Source organism: Symphalangus syndactylus, chromosome 1, assembly GCF_028878055.3.
Source record: "Symphalangus syndactylus isolate Jambi chromosome 1, NHGRI_mSymSyn1-v2.1_pri, whole genome shotgun sequence".
Taxonomy (NCBI): domain Eukaryota; kingdom Metazoa; phylum Chordata; class Mammalia; order Primates; family Hylobatidae; genus Symphalangus; species Symphalangus syndactylus.
In genome coordinates this window covers 24,478,593-24,494,365 of record NC_072423.2, presented here as the reverse complement: position 1 = coordinate 24,494,365, position 15,773 = coordinate 24,478,593, and the positions used below count along the sequence as shown (strand labels likewise).

At 34.4% G+C, this 15,773-nt stretch overlaps 1 protein-coding gene across 9 annotated transcripts in view; it reads right to left on the bottom strand.

Moving 5' to 3' along the window:
• The window catches only part of PIGN (phosphatidylinositol glycan anchor biosynthesis class N), a 140,748-nt gene that overhangs the window by 28,298 nt on the left and 96,677 nt on the right, over window positions 1-15,773 (bottom strand). For 6 of the 9 annotated variants that reach the window (XM_055297343.2, XM_063639679.1, XM_063639818.1 and 3 more), the window contains 5 exons: window positions 12,615-12,717; window positions 10,902-10,988; window positions 7,337-7,392; window positions 6,642-6,717; window positions 4,784-4,857 (listed from right to left, as the gene is read on the bottom strand). In XM_055297343.2, coding sequence (XP_055153318.1) covers window positions 4,784-4,857; window positions 6,642-6,717; window positions 7,337-7,392; window positions 10,902-10,988; window positions 12,615-12,717 — 396 coding nt within the window. Of the gene's footprint in view, window positions 1-4,783; window positions 4,858-4,954; window positions 5,794-6,641; window positions 6,718-7,336; window positions 7,393-8,197; window positions 10,165-10,832; window positions 10,989-12,614; window positions 12,718-15,773 lie in introns of those variants that run through there. The other 3 variants (XM_063639866.1, XM_055297369.2, XM_063639966.1) reach the window with 3 other exon arrangements.

Here is a 15,773-nt window from a genome sequence, read left to right as displayed (position 1 = left end):
TTTGAGGTCTCTTTCCTTAGCTTGTAAATGGCCATATTCTCCCTTAGGTTTGCATGTCATCTCTTCTGTGTTTGACTGTGTCTTAATCTTTTCCTCTTATAAGGACATCAGTCATATTGGACTAGGGCCCACCCATATCACCTCATTTTACCTTAGTTACCTATTGAAAGGCCTTGTCTACAAATTTAGTCATATTCTGAGGTACTTGGGGGTCACGACTTCAACTAAGAATTTTAGGGGACACAGATCAGCCTCTAACTGGGTGTGAAACAGAAAAGTAAGAAACAATTTTATCAGCCACAGTCTGAGTTACCTAACTTAGCCAGAAATTTGAGGATGGAAGGATTCTGGAGAGTGGAGCAGTTGGGTAAAAAAGGTTTAACAGAGAATACGATCCCTGAACTAAGTCTTAATTAAAAAGAAGGAAAATGATTTTCCAGAGCAAATCTTCATATTCTTGAACCATTCTGTGGAAACTGAAGAACCCAGAAGTAAGCCTGCTCAAGGTCACACAGCTAGTAACAGTAAGTCACAGACTTCTAACAGCAAGTCTGGCCCCAGAGCCTGTGCTCCTAACCATTACGCACACTGCCTCCCTATGGCTCTACTGATTCTCAGAGGCCTTCAGCATCTTCACCACGTTCCTTTGAATGTGTCCCTGGTTCCCTCGTTTATTCATATGTTGCTCAAATGCGAAGTAATAAATGTAATACACTATTCAATATTCATGGTGATCTAATTTTAAGAAGGATAGGGTTATCATTCCCTTGCTCTAAATACAATAATTTTATTAAAATCAAGTTAGTTATATGGTATTATTTGATCTCCAAGATGTTTTGAAGCTACTGTGTACCTAGATCCTATGAGTTTCCTCGTAAATACCTTTTTATTCGAGAAATAAATACCTGCTATTTTTTATCCAATTGATAACAAATATTACTTATCATCCCCATTGAGCCACTGTGGTTGTTCACTTGCAAGACCCTTAATTGATCTCCCTGATCTTATTCTTGTCCTCCTGAAGTTATTATCCATGCAACAGACAGAACGGCCTTCAAAACCTACCAAAGGCTTCTTGCCACAACTGAATAATGCTGAAGTCCTACCTGTGGCCTAAACGGCCCCTTCTGTTCTGCCCCTGCCAACCAGTCCAACTTTATTTCCTACAATTCTTCTGCTAGCGCACTCTGCTTAAGGCTACCTTTCTTGCTGTTCTCCAAATACACCAAGCATGTTTTCAACTCATGCCCTTTGTATGTTTCACTCCCTTCACCTGAGTGAACCATAAAACTATGTGAGTAAAGACCATATTAAGGTTTTTGCATAAATTGCTTCTCCTTAGAGAAGTCTCCCTGGATCACTTCATTTTTTCCCCTGACATTTAACACTACTTGAAATTTTGTTATTACAAGCATTTTATTTTCTTTGTCTCCCCAGGTAGACAGTAAGCTCTATTCACCAAATGTATCACCAGTGGCTAGTACAGTGCCCAGTATATGATACAAACTCAAACCCTATGTGCTGAATGAATAGTAGGAGTAATTAGCGTAAAATAAAACTGAAAATGGCTAATACTACACATTGTGAAATATGCTTTAGATTTAAGACTGACTTAAGAACCTTTTCCTTTTGATTTCATAGAACACAAAAAATCTGACCCAGGAAAAATTAGACCTGGTAGAAACAATACCAAATAACATTGTAGAAGGCTAAAACCACACAGAATAAAATCTGTAACTAACAAAATAATGATGGAAGAAGCAAATCTTGACAATAACCAGATCTGTAATATCTGATCTAGGTGAATGAGACCTGGTAGATATGATAACTGTAGAAGAAGAAAAAAAAAAACTCTGGCAGGAACTGAAATCCAGACTTTAAGATAAACAAAAACAACCCAAAAACTTTCTGAAAATTAATAAAAATAATTTTAATACATTAAAAATCAAAATAGAAATACTTAGAAGTAATTTACTTCTACTTCATATAAAATTAATTTACAAATTAAGCTGATTTAATAGAGTACCCACATAAAAATACTTTCCCAATAAAAGTTATTCAATATTATAATAATTCTGATTCAAATCTGGATTCCTAAATATGTGAGCATAACATTCTGGAGATAAAAATACCCATCAGAACAAAATGGTATATTCAAAATTAGAGTCAAAATATTTTCACTTCAATTAATACAGGGCATGAGAAAACTAGCTTTTTGGCTGCTAGATCACATTGTTGACAACTGCTATTTCCAAGTTTTTGTGTTTTTTTTTCCCCAATCCCTGCTGTGTAGCCATGGCTCTTGTACACTTCAGTATTTAATCAAACACAGAACTGAAAAATCATCCCTTTCAGATCTTACATGGTTGGTTGTTGAATACTTCTGTAATACTAAAACTTGTTTCTCTTTCTCAGTGGCCTTCTAATCTGCTCTCATGCTTTGCTGCATTCTGAAGGTGACAAAGGTCTTCATGGTCCATGTCATCTCAAACTGTGAAATGAACTGGCCACAATTGTGACACCTTTGGCAGGTTGTTTCACACCCCCACACCTCACTTTTCCCTAACCACCTTCCAGTTTAAAATGAATGTGTGCCAGACAGAGTTCTGGCCATAGAGACATAGTCAGAAATCTGCTACATGGGGCCTTTGGGAAAGACACTACTACCCTGACAGAAAAGGAGAATCAGCTGACATATCTCCTTGCCTTTTTCCTCATTAGTCCTTTTCCCTTGTTCCTATCTGGATGGCAGATGAGATACGATGGCAGATGGAGGAATGATGAGAAAAACACAAGGGTAAAAGCAACAATCTAAGAATCTACCATTCTTAGGAATGCAGAAAAGCAGGGTTGCCGATGGCATCACAGAGTTATGGGCTGCCAACCTCCAGACTCCATGTGACGTGAGGACATAAATCTCTATTTCTCTTAGCTACTGTTAGTTAGATTTTCATTGCTTACATCCATAAGCACTCTTAACAGATAAACTATCAGGTAATCTTCATGCACAGCTACAACCTTTTTGTGGTCTCTACCCAAAATTTACAAGGTTTTGTTGATGAACCCAATTATGAAGACTGAGACACTAGATAAATTATTAATAATTAGAAAAGTAAATTTTAAGTTATGCAGAAAAACAATGTTAATACAACTTTTCTACTTTTGTTCAATACACATTTTAAGGAGTGAGTCGGAAGAGAAGCAGAATCATTTCACTGGTTTGTTATATTGAACTTGTCCTTGGCATTATAGATCTAATAAATAAATAAGTCATTAGTATATATCTCCACCCCCATCTTAACTGTAGGCTTCCAACAGTTGTAAGAAAATGATTAGCAATATAAATAATAAGACCGTTAAAAGGTGAACAGAAAGGAGAGATGATATCAGTGATTATCTGGTAAGTAGTATGGCAGTAAGGGTGGCTGGACTTCAGCTTGTGTGATGGATTAAACAAAGAAAACAGGATGAGAAGCTAGTTTTCAATCGGAAGAAAAGGCATCGCTGGCTTCAATGTGTGACATTAAATTTGATGAGTCCGCGTGATATCCAGGAAGAAATGTCAGTGACTTCTGAGTTTAAAGGTCAAAAGAGACCTTTCTGAGCCACCTTTGCCTCAGTTCTCTCCTGTTGTGTTTTGTTTTTCATTGCACTAGTTTCCAGATAGCATTACTATAGACATGCACAAATATAAGAATACATACACACATACATTTTGATGAGCCTTCTATTTCTCATTCCACATGTCCCCAGCTCTTCTTATTTAAACCTTAATTAAAATCCCTTCTAAAAATCTTATCCACCAACAAAGATGCAGGAAAGTACATGTCATTCACCAGTTTTTATTGCATCTAAGTAAATATCTCTTATGTGATATTGACAAGGCATAAATACTTTCAATATTAAATTCATGTAAATATCCTGCAAAAATATACTAAAACTAGAAATGAGATTTCTAGTATTCTTAAGCAGTGGAAGAAAAACTTTTTTCATTATGGCATATGCATAATACTATGCTAAACCCAGTTCTAGCTTATACTCATCAAGAACAACATGCAAATTTATGCTAATATTAGTTATTTCTTTCAGCATTGAATATGCTAGCTTGATTCAAGAATAACAAAACTTGCTAAGCTTCATATTTATATCAAGTATTTTACAGAGTCCCTGTGCTGATGAGGCAATTTTATTGGTTAAAAAAAGCAAATAGTTGAGTTGACAGCTTTTCTTCCACAGTCTTGATTGCTTAAGACGGACTGCTCCAGAAATTCCTCAAAACTCAGAAAGAATACTTCCTACTCCATTTGTCCAACGTTTAGAAATCATGACAGAGAAACTGAGTATATTTTTGACATTTAGAAAAGTTAATTTTAAGTCGTGGAAGATGAAATAATGTTAATATATTTATATAACATATTTAAGAAATAAACCAAAATGAAAGAGTATCTTTTGCTTTTTGTAGGCACAGTTATAACAAGTAATTAACTACAATAATTTAACATTTATGTTTTACTGTTTTCTAGGGAGGTTCTTCACTAGCTTGAATAATATTCTAATAACATTTTATTGCTGAGAAAGCAAGCTTGTCTGCTAGAGGCCCTGATCAACTAATTTCCTCTAATGACAAGCAACACTGACTAAACGGGTGAAAATTTTCTCATTTTTGTAATAAACAATCTATGTTACAGTGTCTTAATAGCAATCGCAGGAAATGTCTTCAAATGTTTACTCTCATCTCCTAAAAATAGGCAAATCAAATGTTTCTTAAACTAATTCATCTTACCTTTTTGACGATAACTGAGTAGTCAACTGAACTGCTTCAAAAGCACACATAACAAGAACAAAGGGGATTAAAATCTGTAAAAGAACAATAAATGATGCCAGGAATAACTGAAGCATCTGAAACATTTTTTGAAAAAAATGCTATTTCTGCTTACAGAAATATTTTCAATTTCTCAAGTAACTTTTATATATACTAGTGAAGAGCAAACACTGAAATAAAAGCATGATACCAATGGCACATAGAACAGTGATGAAACTGACTTAAAAACCTACATTAATAAGCTATACAATGTAAAAGACAGCAAATATCAATACATATTCCAAATAAAAGCCTATTACAAATTTTGTTCCATTTAATATATTCTAATAATTAACCACAATGTTCAAAAGATTCCAAGAGGATGTGAAAAGCACAGAATGCTCAAATCAAATAAATTATATAACCTGATAATTTGATTCACAGATCCTTTAAACCCATCTGGTTATTTAAAACTATAACATTATAAACATGATTCAGCTTCTTAATCTTTGCCTTTTAAAAAAAAATACATTTATTTATGATTATAAAATTCACTCATTATAACAAATTTGAAAAAAATTTATAAAACATTTGAAATAAAGCTATAGTAAAATTTATGCTGGTTGAAAATCCATAATCCAGAGCTAATACTGTTAATATCTTGAGGTATTGCTTTCCAATTATCAATTTTGAAAAATATATATAACTTGATGTTTCAAAAAACGGGGAGATATGGAAAATAAACGATGTTCATGACAGCATAAAGTTCTTTTTCAAGTGAAGGACATATGAATAAAACAGAATTCAGCAGGGCCCTCACTTCTAGACACATCAGTCAACAAAAGTCATCAAGTGCATTACGTCATTAAAGCTTACTGCATTGTGCTGGAGATTAAGAACCTAGCATTCTAATTTGAGCTTTGTCTTTCTTTCTCGCTTGCTTGCTTGCTTGCTTGCTTGTTTTTAATTAAAGGCCCATGGTCTTTAATAAACTGGGGAAAAAAACCATTTAAAAAATGTGAATGAAAATTAAGGAAATAGCAACATGTTTTAAAATAACTCAGTAGAGAACAGGACATGAGAAAATGAACATCTTTTTAACATTTCTTAAATTTCCATTTGTATTAGTGTAATAACAAAAAGTAGACATTAATCCTATTAAGATGACACCTTTAATCATTTTTATTTATAAATCTGAACATTAGGTAATCGGATTTTAGGCAAGTATCAGTTTACTCTATTTAAACAAATATATACTAAGTAAAAAGTTTCAGGCATTATGGTAAAGGGAACAAAACAAGCATAATGACCTTAGAGAAGAAGAACATGAATTACATTCTAATGAAGAATCTGAACCCCTGGAAAGCTGAAAATTGTCATTATCTTTGTATTGTCAGCACCTAGCTAGTATCTGGCACATGACTAAGTATAGCAGAAAATGACACATTTGTTGAATGAATCGATCGATTCTAGGTACATGGATTATGAGAAAAGATTATGTTGGCAATCTCATGGGTAGAGAACATGGGTTCAGGGAACCTTATACTCTTTAGCAGCACTGCATTTTGATCCATAGCTTCCCACGGGCTTTAATCACATCTGATAAGATCCTCTCAAATTAACAGTTGAATCCCTACTCTTTTGAAGTCAAATGCACTTACGAGTAAAGCAAAAAGATTAACTGTGGTTTGGAGTAAGGGATAGAGGGTCTCACCTCCAGTTCAGCAGTGCCAACTCTGAAAGGATATCTACTTTCCATTGCTACTTAACTCTATCTAAATGACTTTATAATCTTAATCAATCAATAGCTTAATACAAATAACAAAATAAGAAAACTAACCTTCCACATCATCAGGGCTCCCATCATAAAAGGACTGAACACAGTCAGAAAGCAATAGACAGAGGCAAGATCAAAGCTAGGGAGTTATAACAAGGAAAAATAATTTAGAATTCACTCTGTAACTTTAAAAGAATATTCTTCTAAAAAGATGTTTAAACTAATTCTCTGAAATCTACTTACTAAAACACAAGCAAACATCATATTATGAAGCCACTAAAATGAACGCAGTAGATCTGAATGTGCCAATACATACCAATCTCCAAAATATATCATTCAGTATAAAAAGCAAGGTGCAGGCTGGGTGCCGTGGCTCACACCTGTAATCCCAGCACTTTGGGAGGCCGAGGCGGGTGGATCACCTGAGGTCTGCAGTTTGAGACCAGCCTGACCAACATGGTGAAACCCCGTCTCTACTAAAAACACAAAAACTAGCCAGGCATGGTGGTGGGCACCTGTAATCCTAGCTACTTGGGAGGCTGAGGCACGAGAATCGCTTGAACCTGGGAGGCAGAGGTTGCAATGAGCCGAGATCACACCACTGCCCTCCAGCCTAGGCAACAGAGTGAGACTTTGTCTCAAAAAGGAAAAAAAAAAATTAAGGTACAGAACAAAAGGTACAGAATTCCCAGGTTGCATCATTTTCTGGTTTTATATATATATATATATATATATATGCCACTTTCATTTAAAATTACCTGTTAATAGAAGCTATATTTCCAGTTCCAAAAAATGCTGTCACTAAGAAGAAAACCTAAAGGGAGTCAAGGAAATGGCAAAACAACTCAGATTTCATACCAATTTCCTTTTCATTTAGAAAAGATATGTTAATTTTACCTTGAGAGTAATTTGCTTTTTAACTTTACATTGACCATGAATTGTTTTCAATGAACATTCCATTATATCTCCTTGTGAATGCATTTTAAAACAGCCAGATTGAAGAGGCAGTGTACTGAGAATAATGAGGCCTGAGAGGTCATCCTCACTCAGTCCCTAGTAACCTTAGGAAGGTTATTTTCCTCTTCCCTAACATGAGCGAGGTGGACCATATCTGTAGTGGGCTGCTAGTGATTTTTTCAAAAGAAAAACATGGATCTAGTGTATATCACAGACATTTTCAGCTGAAAGACACAGTTATAGTCTATATATGCTTGCCGTAAACCCACCACATGTTAAGCACATGCTAGACCACTTGAAAGGCTCAGGAAGAAACAAGATACCATGTTTTAAAATAATTCAATAGAGAATGACACATGAGAAAACGCTGAACATCTTTTTGACATTTCTTAAACTTACATTTGTATTAGTAAAGCAAAAAAACATTGATAATAATCTTAGTGTCCAAGAACTTACTGCTAGCAAAGCACTTAAAATGGTGCCTAGCCCACTGAAAGGGCTTGATAAGTGTTAGCCCTTTTATTACTATAGACACCCACAAAAAATGGTGAAGCAACACCGAAGAGGAAGTATGAATCATGACAATTTTCAGTGAAAAAGAGGCATTTGAGTTGGTGAGCTGAGCCTTTAATATATTCATGGATTCAGTGATTCAACGAATCATCTAGGCGACCAACGTTTATTGTCTAGTATATGTCAGAGACAGAGATAGGCACTAAGAATATAAACATAAATAAAATAGTCTCAAAATACTCAAATGGTGACTAAGATATGATGACAGAAATAGAGGAGAGACATTTTAAGGTAAAGAACAGTGAGAAAAAAGTGACATCGCCAAGAAAGAGTAAAAAGCCTTGATAGATAGGAGCTTAGACTTCATTGAAGGATATGGTGAAAGATGAAGCAAGAAATATAGATTGGTGGTGTATTAATAAAAAGCCTGAACTGGGCCAGGCGTAGTGGCTCACGCCTGTAATCCCAGCACTTAGGGAGGCTGAAGCAGGTGGATCACGGGGTCAAGAGATCAAGACCATCCTGGCCAACATGGTGAAACCCCGTCTCTACTAAAAATACAAAAATTAGCCGGGCCTGGTGGTGCGTGCCTATAGTCCCAGCTACTCAGGAGGCTGAGGCAGGAGAATCACTTGAACCTGTGAGGCAGAGGTTGCAGTGAGCCAAGATTGTGCCATTGCACTCCAGCCTAGCGATAGAATAAGACTCCGTTTTTTGTTTCATTTTTTTTTTTTTTTAAAAAGCCTGAACTTTATTGTGGATACAGTGAAGAGTAGCAAATCTTTTAGGCTAGTGTTATAATCAAGAAACACCAGTGACTGTGTGATATTCAGATAAGGGAGACAAATAATTGGAGGCAGAAAATTTAAGTTGGGAGCAATTTCAGTAGTCTATGTCAGAGATAAGGAAGTGTGAACTGCTGCAGTGGGAATGAAGATCAAGAGTGAAGAGAGCCACAGGGACTTTAGAAGTGGACAAGGAGCAGTTAAATATGACAACAAGTTGGGTGTCTTGGGGACTGGGAGTACGGTGATGCCATTAAATGAAATAAGGCCTGCCAGAGACAGTGACTTTGAAGAGGAGTGGCAGTTGTTAGTCAGTTTGGGACACATATTTGGTGATGCCCAGCTGAATGTTAGACATGTGGTCCTTGAGGTCACAAAAGAGGTCAAGTTTGGAAAAACACATCTTAGAGTTGTTTGCACAGAAGTGTCTACCAAAGTTACAGGAAAATATGGCATAAAACAGGCACAATAAGAGAAGGTTAATGGTGGTGCATGGAGAAAAAAGTATGGCTGAAGATCAGGCAAAAGAAGTAATTATAGAGAAGAAGAATAGAAATGATATACAAATCTTAGAAGAAAACCTTTACTGTGTCTTGGATGTGAAGGGAAAAGAAAGAGAAAACATAGACTTGAATGTTAAAGTGCGGTCAGGGAAACTGAATAGATTTGAGTGATCAGGAAGCCTCTGCAGACCACTGACAGTACAACTTCGGCAGATACATCTGACAAATACTGATAGAGCACTATTACATGCCAGGCATTGTTAGAGGTTTGTGGATATGGCATATACATGGAGAGAAAATAATGGCAGCAACTATAAATTTTTCTTTCAAAAAATTAAACAGAAAGGACAAGATGAAATTATAATTTAGGGAAATGCAAGGTTCAGTGGGTAAAGAGCTTTATTAGTATTAGCTGATTAGAAGGAACCTGTAAAGAGAGAAAGAAAGCAAAACAGTGAAAGCAAGAGACAGAGAGGATGGAATATTTATTTTCGGTACCTGAGGTCTAGACTCTGCACCATGGTCAGCTCAAAGAAAATGCCTCCAATACTTACAAGCCATGTATCTGATAAGGGGTTAATATTCAAAACATAAGAGGAACTCCTACAGCTAGCAAAAGTAAAATAGTTACACTTAAGAGAGTAGAATGATGGTTGCCGAGGGCTGAGAGGAGTGGGGAAAGGGGAAATGTTGGTGAAAGTGTATGAAGTTTCAGTTGTGCAAGATGAATAAGGTCTGGAGATGAAATGTACAGCATGGTGACTATAGTCAGTAACATGGTATTGTATACTTGAAATGCGCTAAGAGAGCTGATCTTAAGTGTTCTCACTGCAAAAACAGAAAGAAAGAAAAAACAGTAAGTATATGAGGCAATCGATAAGATAATTGGCTTGATTGTGGTGATCATTTTACAATGTATACATATATCGAAACATCAAAATATACACCTTAAATATATATAATTTTTTATTCAATAAAAATTCAATAAAGCTGAATAAAATAAAATAAAGGAAATACATCCCTATGATTTCTTGCAGCTAGTCAGTCAGCCTTTCCAAACTAAGACTTTCCTCTGCTATACTGTCTTTCAAACTTCTGCTACTAACAACTTTCACAACATTGCCTCTGAGGTGATCCAAAAACCTTTGTGAGACAGATGTTATGTAATGTGAGTTTAGAATAAAATGTACATAAAGAGATATGAACTCATAATTGTGGTTTCTTCCAGGATGTGAGACATTAGATTGAAGTTGGGAGTTGAAAGACTTTGGCTTTAGCTCTAATGTTTTAATTTCTTAAAAACACATTTTCAAAAAACATATGTGACAAAGTACTAATGGCTAATATCTGAATAGCAGAAATATATATGTACATACATATAATTCTTTATACTTTTCTATAGTTCAAAATAATTTTTAATGTTAATTACATGAGAAAACTATAGTTCAGGGAGGTTAAAGTACTTAACACCACTATTAAGTGAGGGGCAGAAACACCTTCCATGTCTTCTTACTCCATTAAGTGGGAGTTGCAGCTCTTTAAACCAAAGTCTCCACAAAGGATACAAGGAAAAAGGCCCTACGGATATCATCCAGATATAGCTGTCGAAACTGAGTTATATCAGTATTATAAGAGAACTGGATACTGGTGAGCTGTGAGATAATAAGGAAAATATTAATGCACAATAACAGTTGGCTTATTTCTATATTTGAAGGCAAACTTACAATGGCTAAGTTACAATGGCTAGAAACATGCCCTGTGCTGACAAAAAATTAAAAAATAAACAATAAACAATAAATCTTTCCCTAGGGTTTAATTACACCTTAATAAAACCTGCCAAAAGGTAAAATATGTTGCTAATAATATATAGTACACAGTTGTAGGGTTGCTATATGTGTAATAAAAGTGAGAATAGAGCTCTTTCTTATATAAATGCTTCATTTTAAAATCTCTATATAATTCTTCCCTTTTCAAAGACTAATTTCTCAGAGTGTCCTGATCATCTTAAATCTAGATATGGTATCATATTAAAAGGCATGGTAAAATTAAATGTGTGTTTATTTGTCCCTCTATTAATTCTATTTGCAGAGAAATTTTCCTTCTATAAAAAAGCAACATATTCCTGTCTTTGGTAGAATAGAAAGCCACTCAATCCAACAGGTGAGTGCACTCTTGCTTAGTCACCCTCCACAAACAGAACACTAATGGGTGAGTTTAAAAGTAGACTTTCCCCACTCCTACCTCCCATGTAACTTTCTAGTAAGTTCTTGGGATGTTTTAATACTCTTTTCTAGAATGAGATACATTTGCTTTTAGTTAAAAACATAGAATTTAAAAAGTAACACAATAATCCTCAGCCTGATGAAATATTTAATATTAAGGCTAATCTCTGAGTATTTACATGAATCTGCTCAAAACTGCTTTTCATGTATTATTTTAATATTCAAGGACTAAAAGTTTAAAACCAGTAATTATTAAATATGCCTCAATAAAGTTTCTTTATTGAAATTAATCATTCTGAATTATCAATAACAAGCCACAAACTCAACTGGAGCCAGATAACGATGGATCAACTATGAAAGTATTTTCTGTAATATTCATTTTATCCGACCTTAGTAAAATAGCAAATATTATATCACCAATTTCTCAGAATTACCATCAGCTCTAAATATAGACAAGAAACATCAATTTAACTCTGTAGCCCACCATGGTAAAGGTATCCTTAAAAACTGGTTGGATTTTAGCCAACTCAAAGTATTATGTGTTGCATACACAGTCTAAGATTTGGACTGAGGCCACAATCATTAAGGCAGCAGAATAAGCAATTTGGATCAGGATGACCAGAAAGTGAAAAACAACAATAGAAACTTAAATGTCACCTTATAATCAAATTCATAAATTGACTTGTGACAACATAAAAATTCTTCTAAGATAAATTGACGGAAGGAAAAATTGGATGTGAAATATGAAGAAAATAAGATAAAAAGCATTCTTTTCTCTATTCCTTCACTTACATTTACTTTTTTTAAATCAATGATTCTCAAGTAGTCACTAAGAAAAGCCCAACCTATACAACAACAAAATTGTGCTTTTCTGTGATAAGTAAAAAATCTTCCTTATCTATTATTAAGTTTAACTTAATTATTAATGCCAAATAACTAAAATTTTTTAACACTGAAATTTTAAGTAGAAAGAATTTTTGAAATAACATTGCAACTTCCTTATAGGATAGAGACTAATAGTCTCAAATAAAAACAACAATGACTTTGACTAGCTACCTTTTGTTTACAGCAAACACCAGATTGTTGTAGAGTTTCTTGTTCTATGTTTATCCAGACAAACATCAAACAAGACAACACTAGTGGAAAGAGAGCTTCATACCTAACAGGTGGGGAAAGGTAGAAATGAAAAGAAAAAAACAGTAAAATAAGTAAAAATGCAAATTTACACTGAGGTCTTTCTCAAAATTAAAATAATTAGATAATACTTCTAAGTCACAATATTACAAAACTTAAGAAGAAAGTAGGAAAGTAATATTTAAATTTTAACTCCAACATCATCTTTTTTGAGTGATATGAAATCTTGAGATAATTATGTGTTTAAAATAATAGAAATATATAAAAGCCATTCATAAAGCGAATGACAGATATACATAAAAGAGAAAGAAGGCATGAAGACAAAGGTAAAAAGATAATTCTTGAGGTAAAATTATTAACATACATAGAAGAGGAAAAGGAACACTCTAAATTTTTAAAAAAATGGGCGCAACAAGAACACAAACATGAAAATTATGTTTGACCTTATTGATAACATATGGAAATGAAAACAATGGTGATGTATCATATTTGCCAATATTAAAACAACAGTGTTGGCCAGGCATGGTGGCTCATGCCTGTAATCCCAGCACTTTGGCAGGCCGGGGCAGGCAGATCACTAGGTCAGGAGTTCAAGACCAGTCTGGCCAGCATAGTGAAACCCTGTCTCTACTAAAAATACAAAAAATTAGCCGGGCGTGGTGGTGTGCGCCTGTAATCCCAGCTAACTCAGGAGGCTGAGGCAGGAGAATCACATGAACCCGGGAGGCAGAGGTTGCATTAAGCTGAGATCACGCCACTGCACTCCCACCCAGGTGACAGTGTGAGATTCTGTCTCAAAAACAAAACAGTGTTGACAAGAACGCGATGAAAAAGGAACTCTCATATGCTCTCTATAGGAATATACACTTTCTGGAAGACTATCTGATACTACGTATTAAGAATCTCAAAAATATTCATATACTATAATGCAAGAAGGCCATTTCTAAAAATTTACCCTGAGAAAATAAGCAGACACGTGCTACAATTTCCATTACAAAGATATCTGTTGTAATATTGTTTACAGAAGGGGGCAACAGAAAACAACCTACATGTCCACAGGGGAATGATTAAATGTGTGGTACACCTACAGGCTGGAGTGTAAAATGGACACAAAAACAAAGAAGAAATGCTCATGAGACAACACAGTGATAGAAGCCTTTTCTAAACAGTTTCCGCTTTGTCTGGGATGAATGTTCCACCTTCATAATCCCTAAATGCTCTATTATAGTACTTACACCATCTTAATCACATGTTTACCTGTATGCATCTATTATTACTTTATAAAATCTTTGAAAACCAAGTCTGTCTGTCTCATCACCACTGCTGGCCCAGCTCACAAATATTTGCTGAGTGAGTTATTTATCTAATCAGAAGTTACAAAACAAAACAAAGCCTTATTTCCTTTTTGAGTCTTTCAACTACTGAACTCTACACCATATGCCACTATTTCCTAAAGATAAGAAAGCAAAAAAACTCCAAACACTTTAAACACTATTACAAATTATAAAATTATAACACTGAAGACTGGGCAGAAGGAAAGATTCAGGTTTCAGAAAGCATACACAAATCACTTGATACATAAGACTTAGAAGGCCCAGGGATATGAACAGATACTACACACATGAGAAAATATCATGAGTAAAACAAGTACAGAAAACTGTACAAAGCAGTGCCACGTTTGACCTGTTAATATAACATTTGATATTCTTATTTAAAAATGGAAATACCAAATACTGTTACATATCTGTTACAGATATGATGAAATAGTACCCCTCATATATAGTTTGTTGTAGATACTATACATTGGCATTGTTCTTAAGACAATTACAAGTTAAAAAAAGAAAGTTCATACCCAATGGCCCACATACACTATATGAGAAGTGAACGAAGGAAATAATCCAGACTATGAAAAAGCTTATGCATAAAAACATAACTCAAAATATTATTTGTGATAATAAAAAGTTGAAACAAAATCCATATCATGAAACATTAAATATCTATTAAAATGGTGGCTAGGAAGCCTAGGAGCCACCTAGAAAATGCTTCTGAAATAATGTTAATTAGAAAAAAAGATCCAAAATAGAACATGTACTGTGATTAATTTTATGTTAAAAAGACAAATACAGGGGTAACACCAGAAATATAACAGAACATTAACAAGAGTGGAGTTAATACGTGATTTTATCCCTTATCCCTACTTTTGATAATGTGATGACACTATTTTTCCAATGACTTTTTAAAAATTGAAAAACAAATATTTAGAATGCTTGTATCCCTGGCCTTTCTTTAAAGTTCAGTTCAACGTCCTTGATGGCACTAACTCAGCTTTCCTATTCAAGCTCTTTCTCTAGTCAGTCTTCATTTCATACAATTCACAACTTCATTAACTCACAGTAACTTAATTGTTTGATTTTGTAATTGCCTAACACAGTAAAATATAGTTCTTATTTTATAGCAGGTTATAACTCTATTGTACACTAGCAGTACACTAATGGTTCTCTCTGTGTGATTGCATAGTGCTCTGGACACTGGAGATATGAAAGAAAAAACAACTGTTGATTAATTGAATTAAGCTTCATACTCTGAACAAAAGGGGACCATAATTTTTTTAAAGATTTGCAGTTATATATGAAGTTATTGTTTCCTAATATTTAAAAACATAAATGTCATAGTTCTACAAATAGTAGAATTTATTTCCTTTCAAAAACTATACATTATGATCACTTTCTTTTGTAAAATGGAGATGAATAAACCAGATAAAGATAATCTTCCTATGGGACTTTATCTCTTAAGACAATCAATAGTTCGTATAAAGTCTGTATATCTGCATTAATAAACTGAAATATCAATGAAATGTCATCACAGGCTCAGGGAGAACATAATGAAAACTTACTAAATTAGGATCTGCTGGTTTGGTCTCTGTGCAAATTGAATAGGGCTGACAAGGCATTTAGCTTTGTATTATAGTTTGCTAAGCAAAGGAATAATGCAAAGAAAATTTCAGAGGGAAATGTTTAACCAACTTTAACCAAGAGAACAAACTATTTTCAAGTATTACAATAGCTCCATTTGCATAAAAAT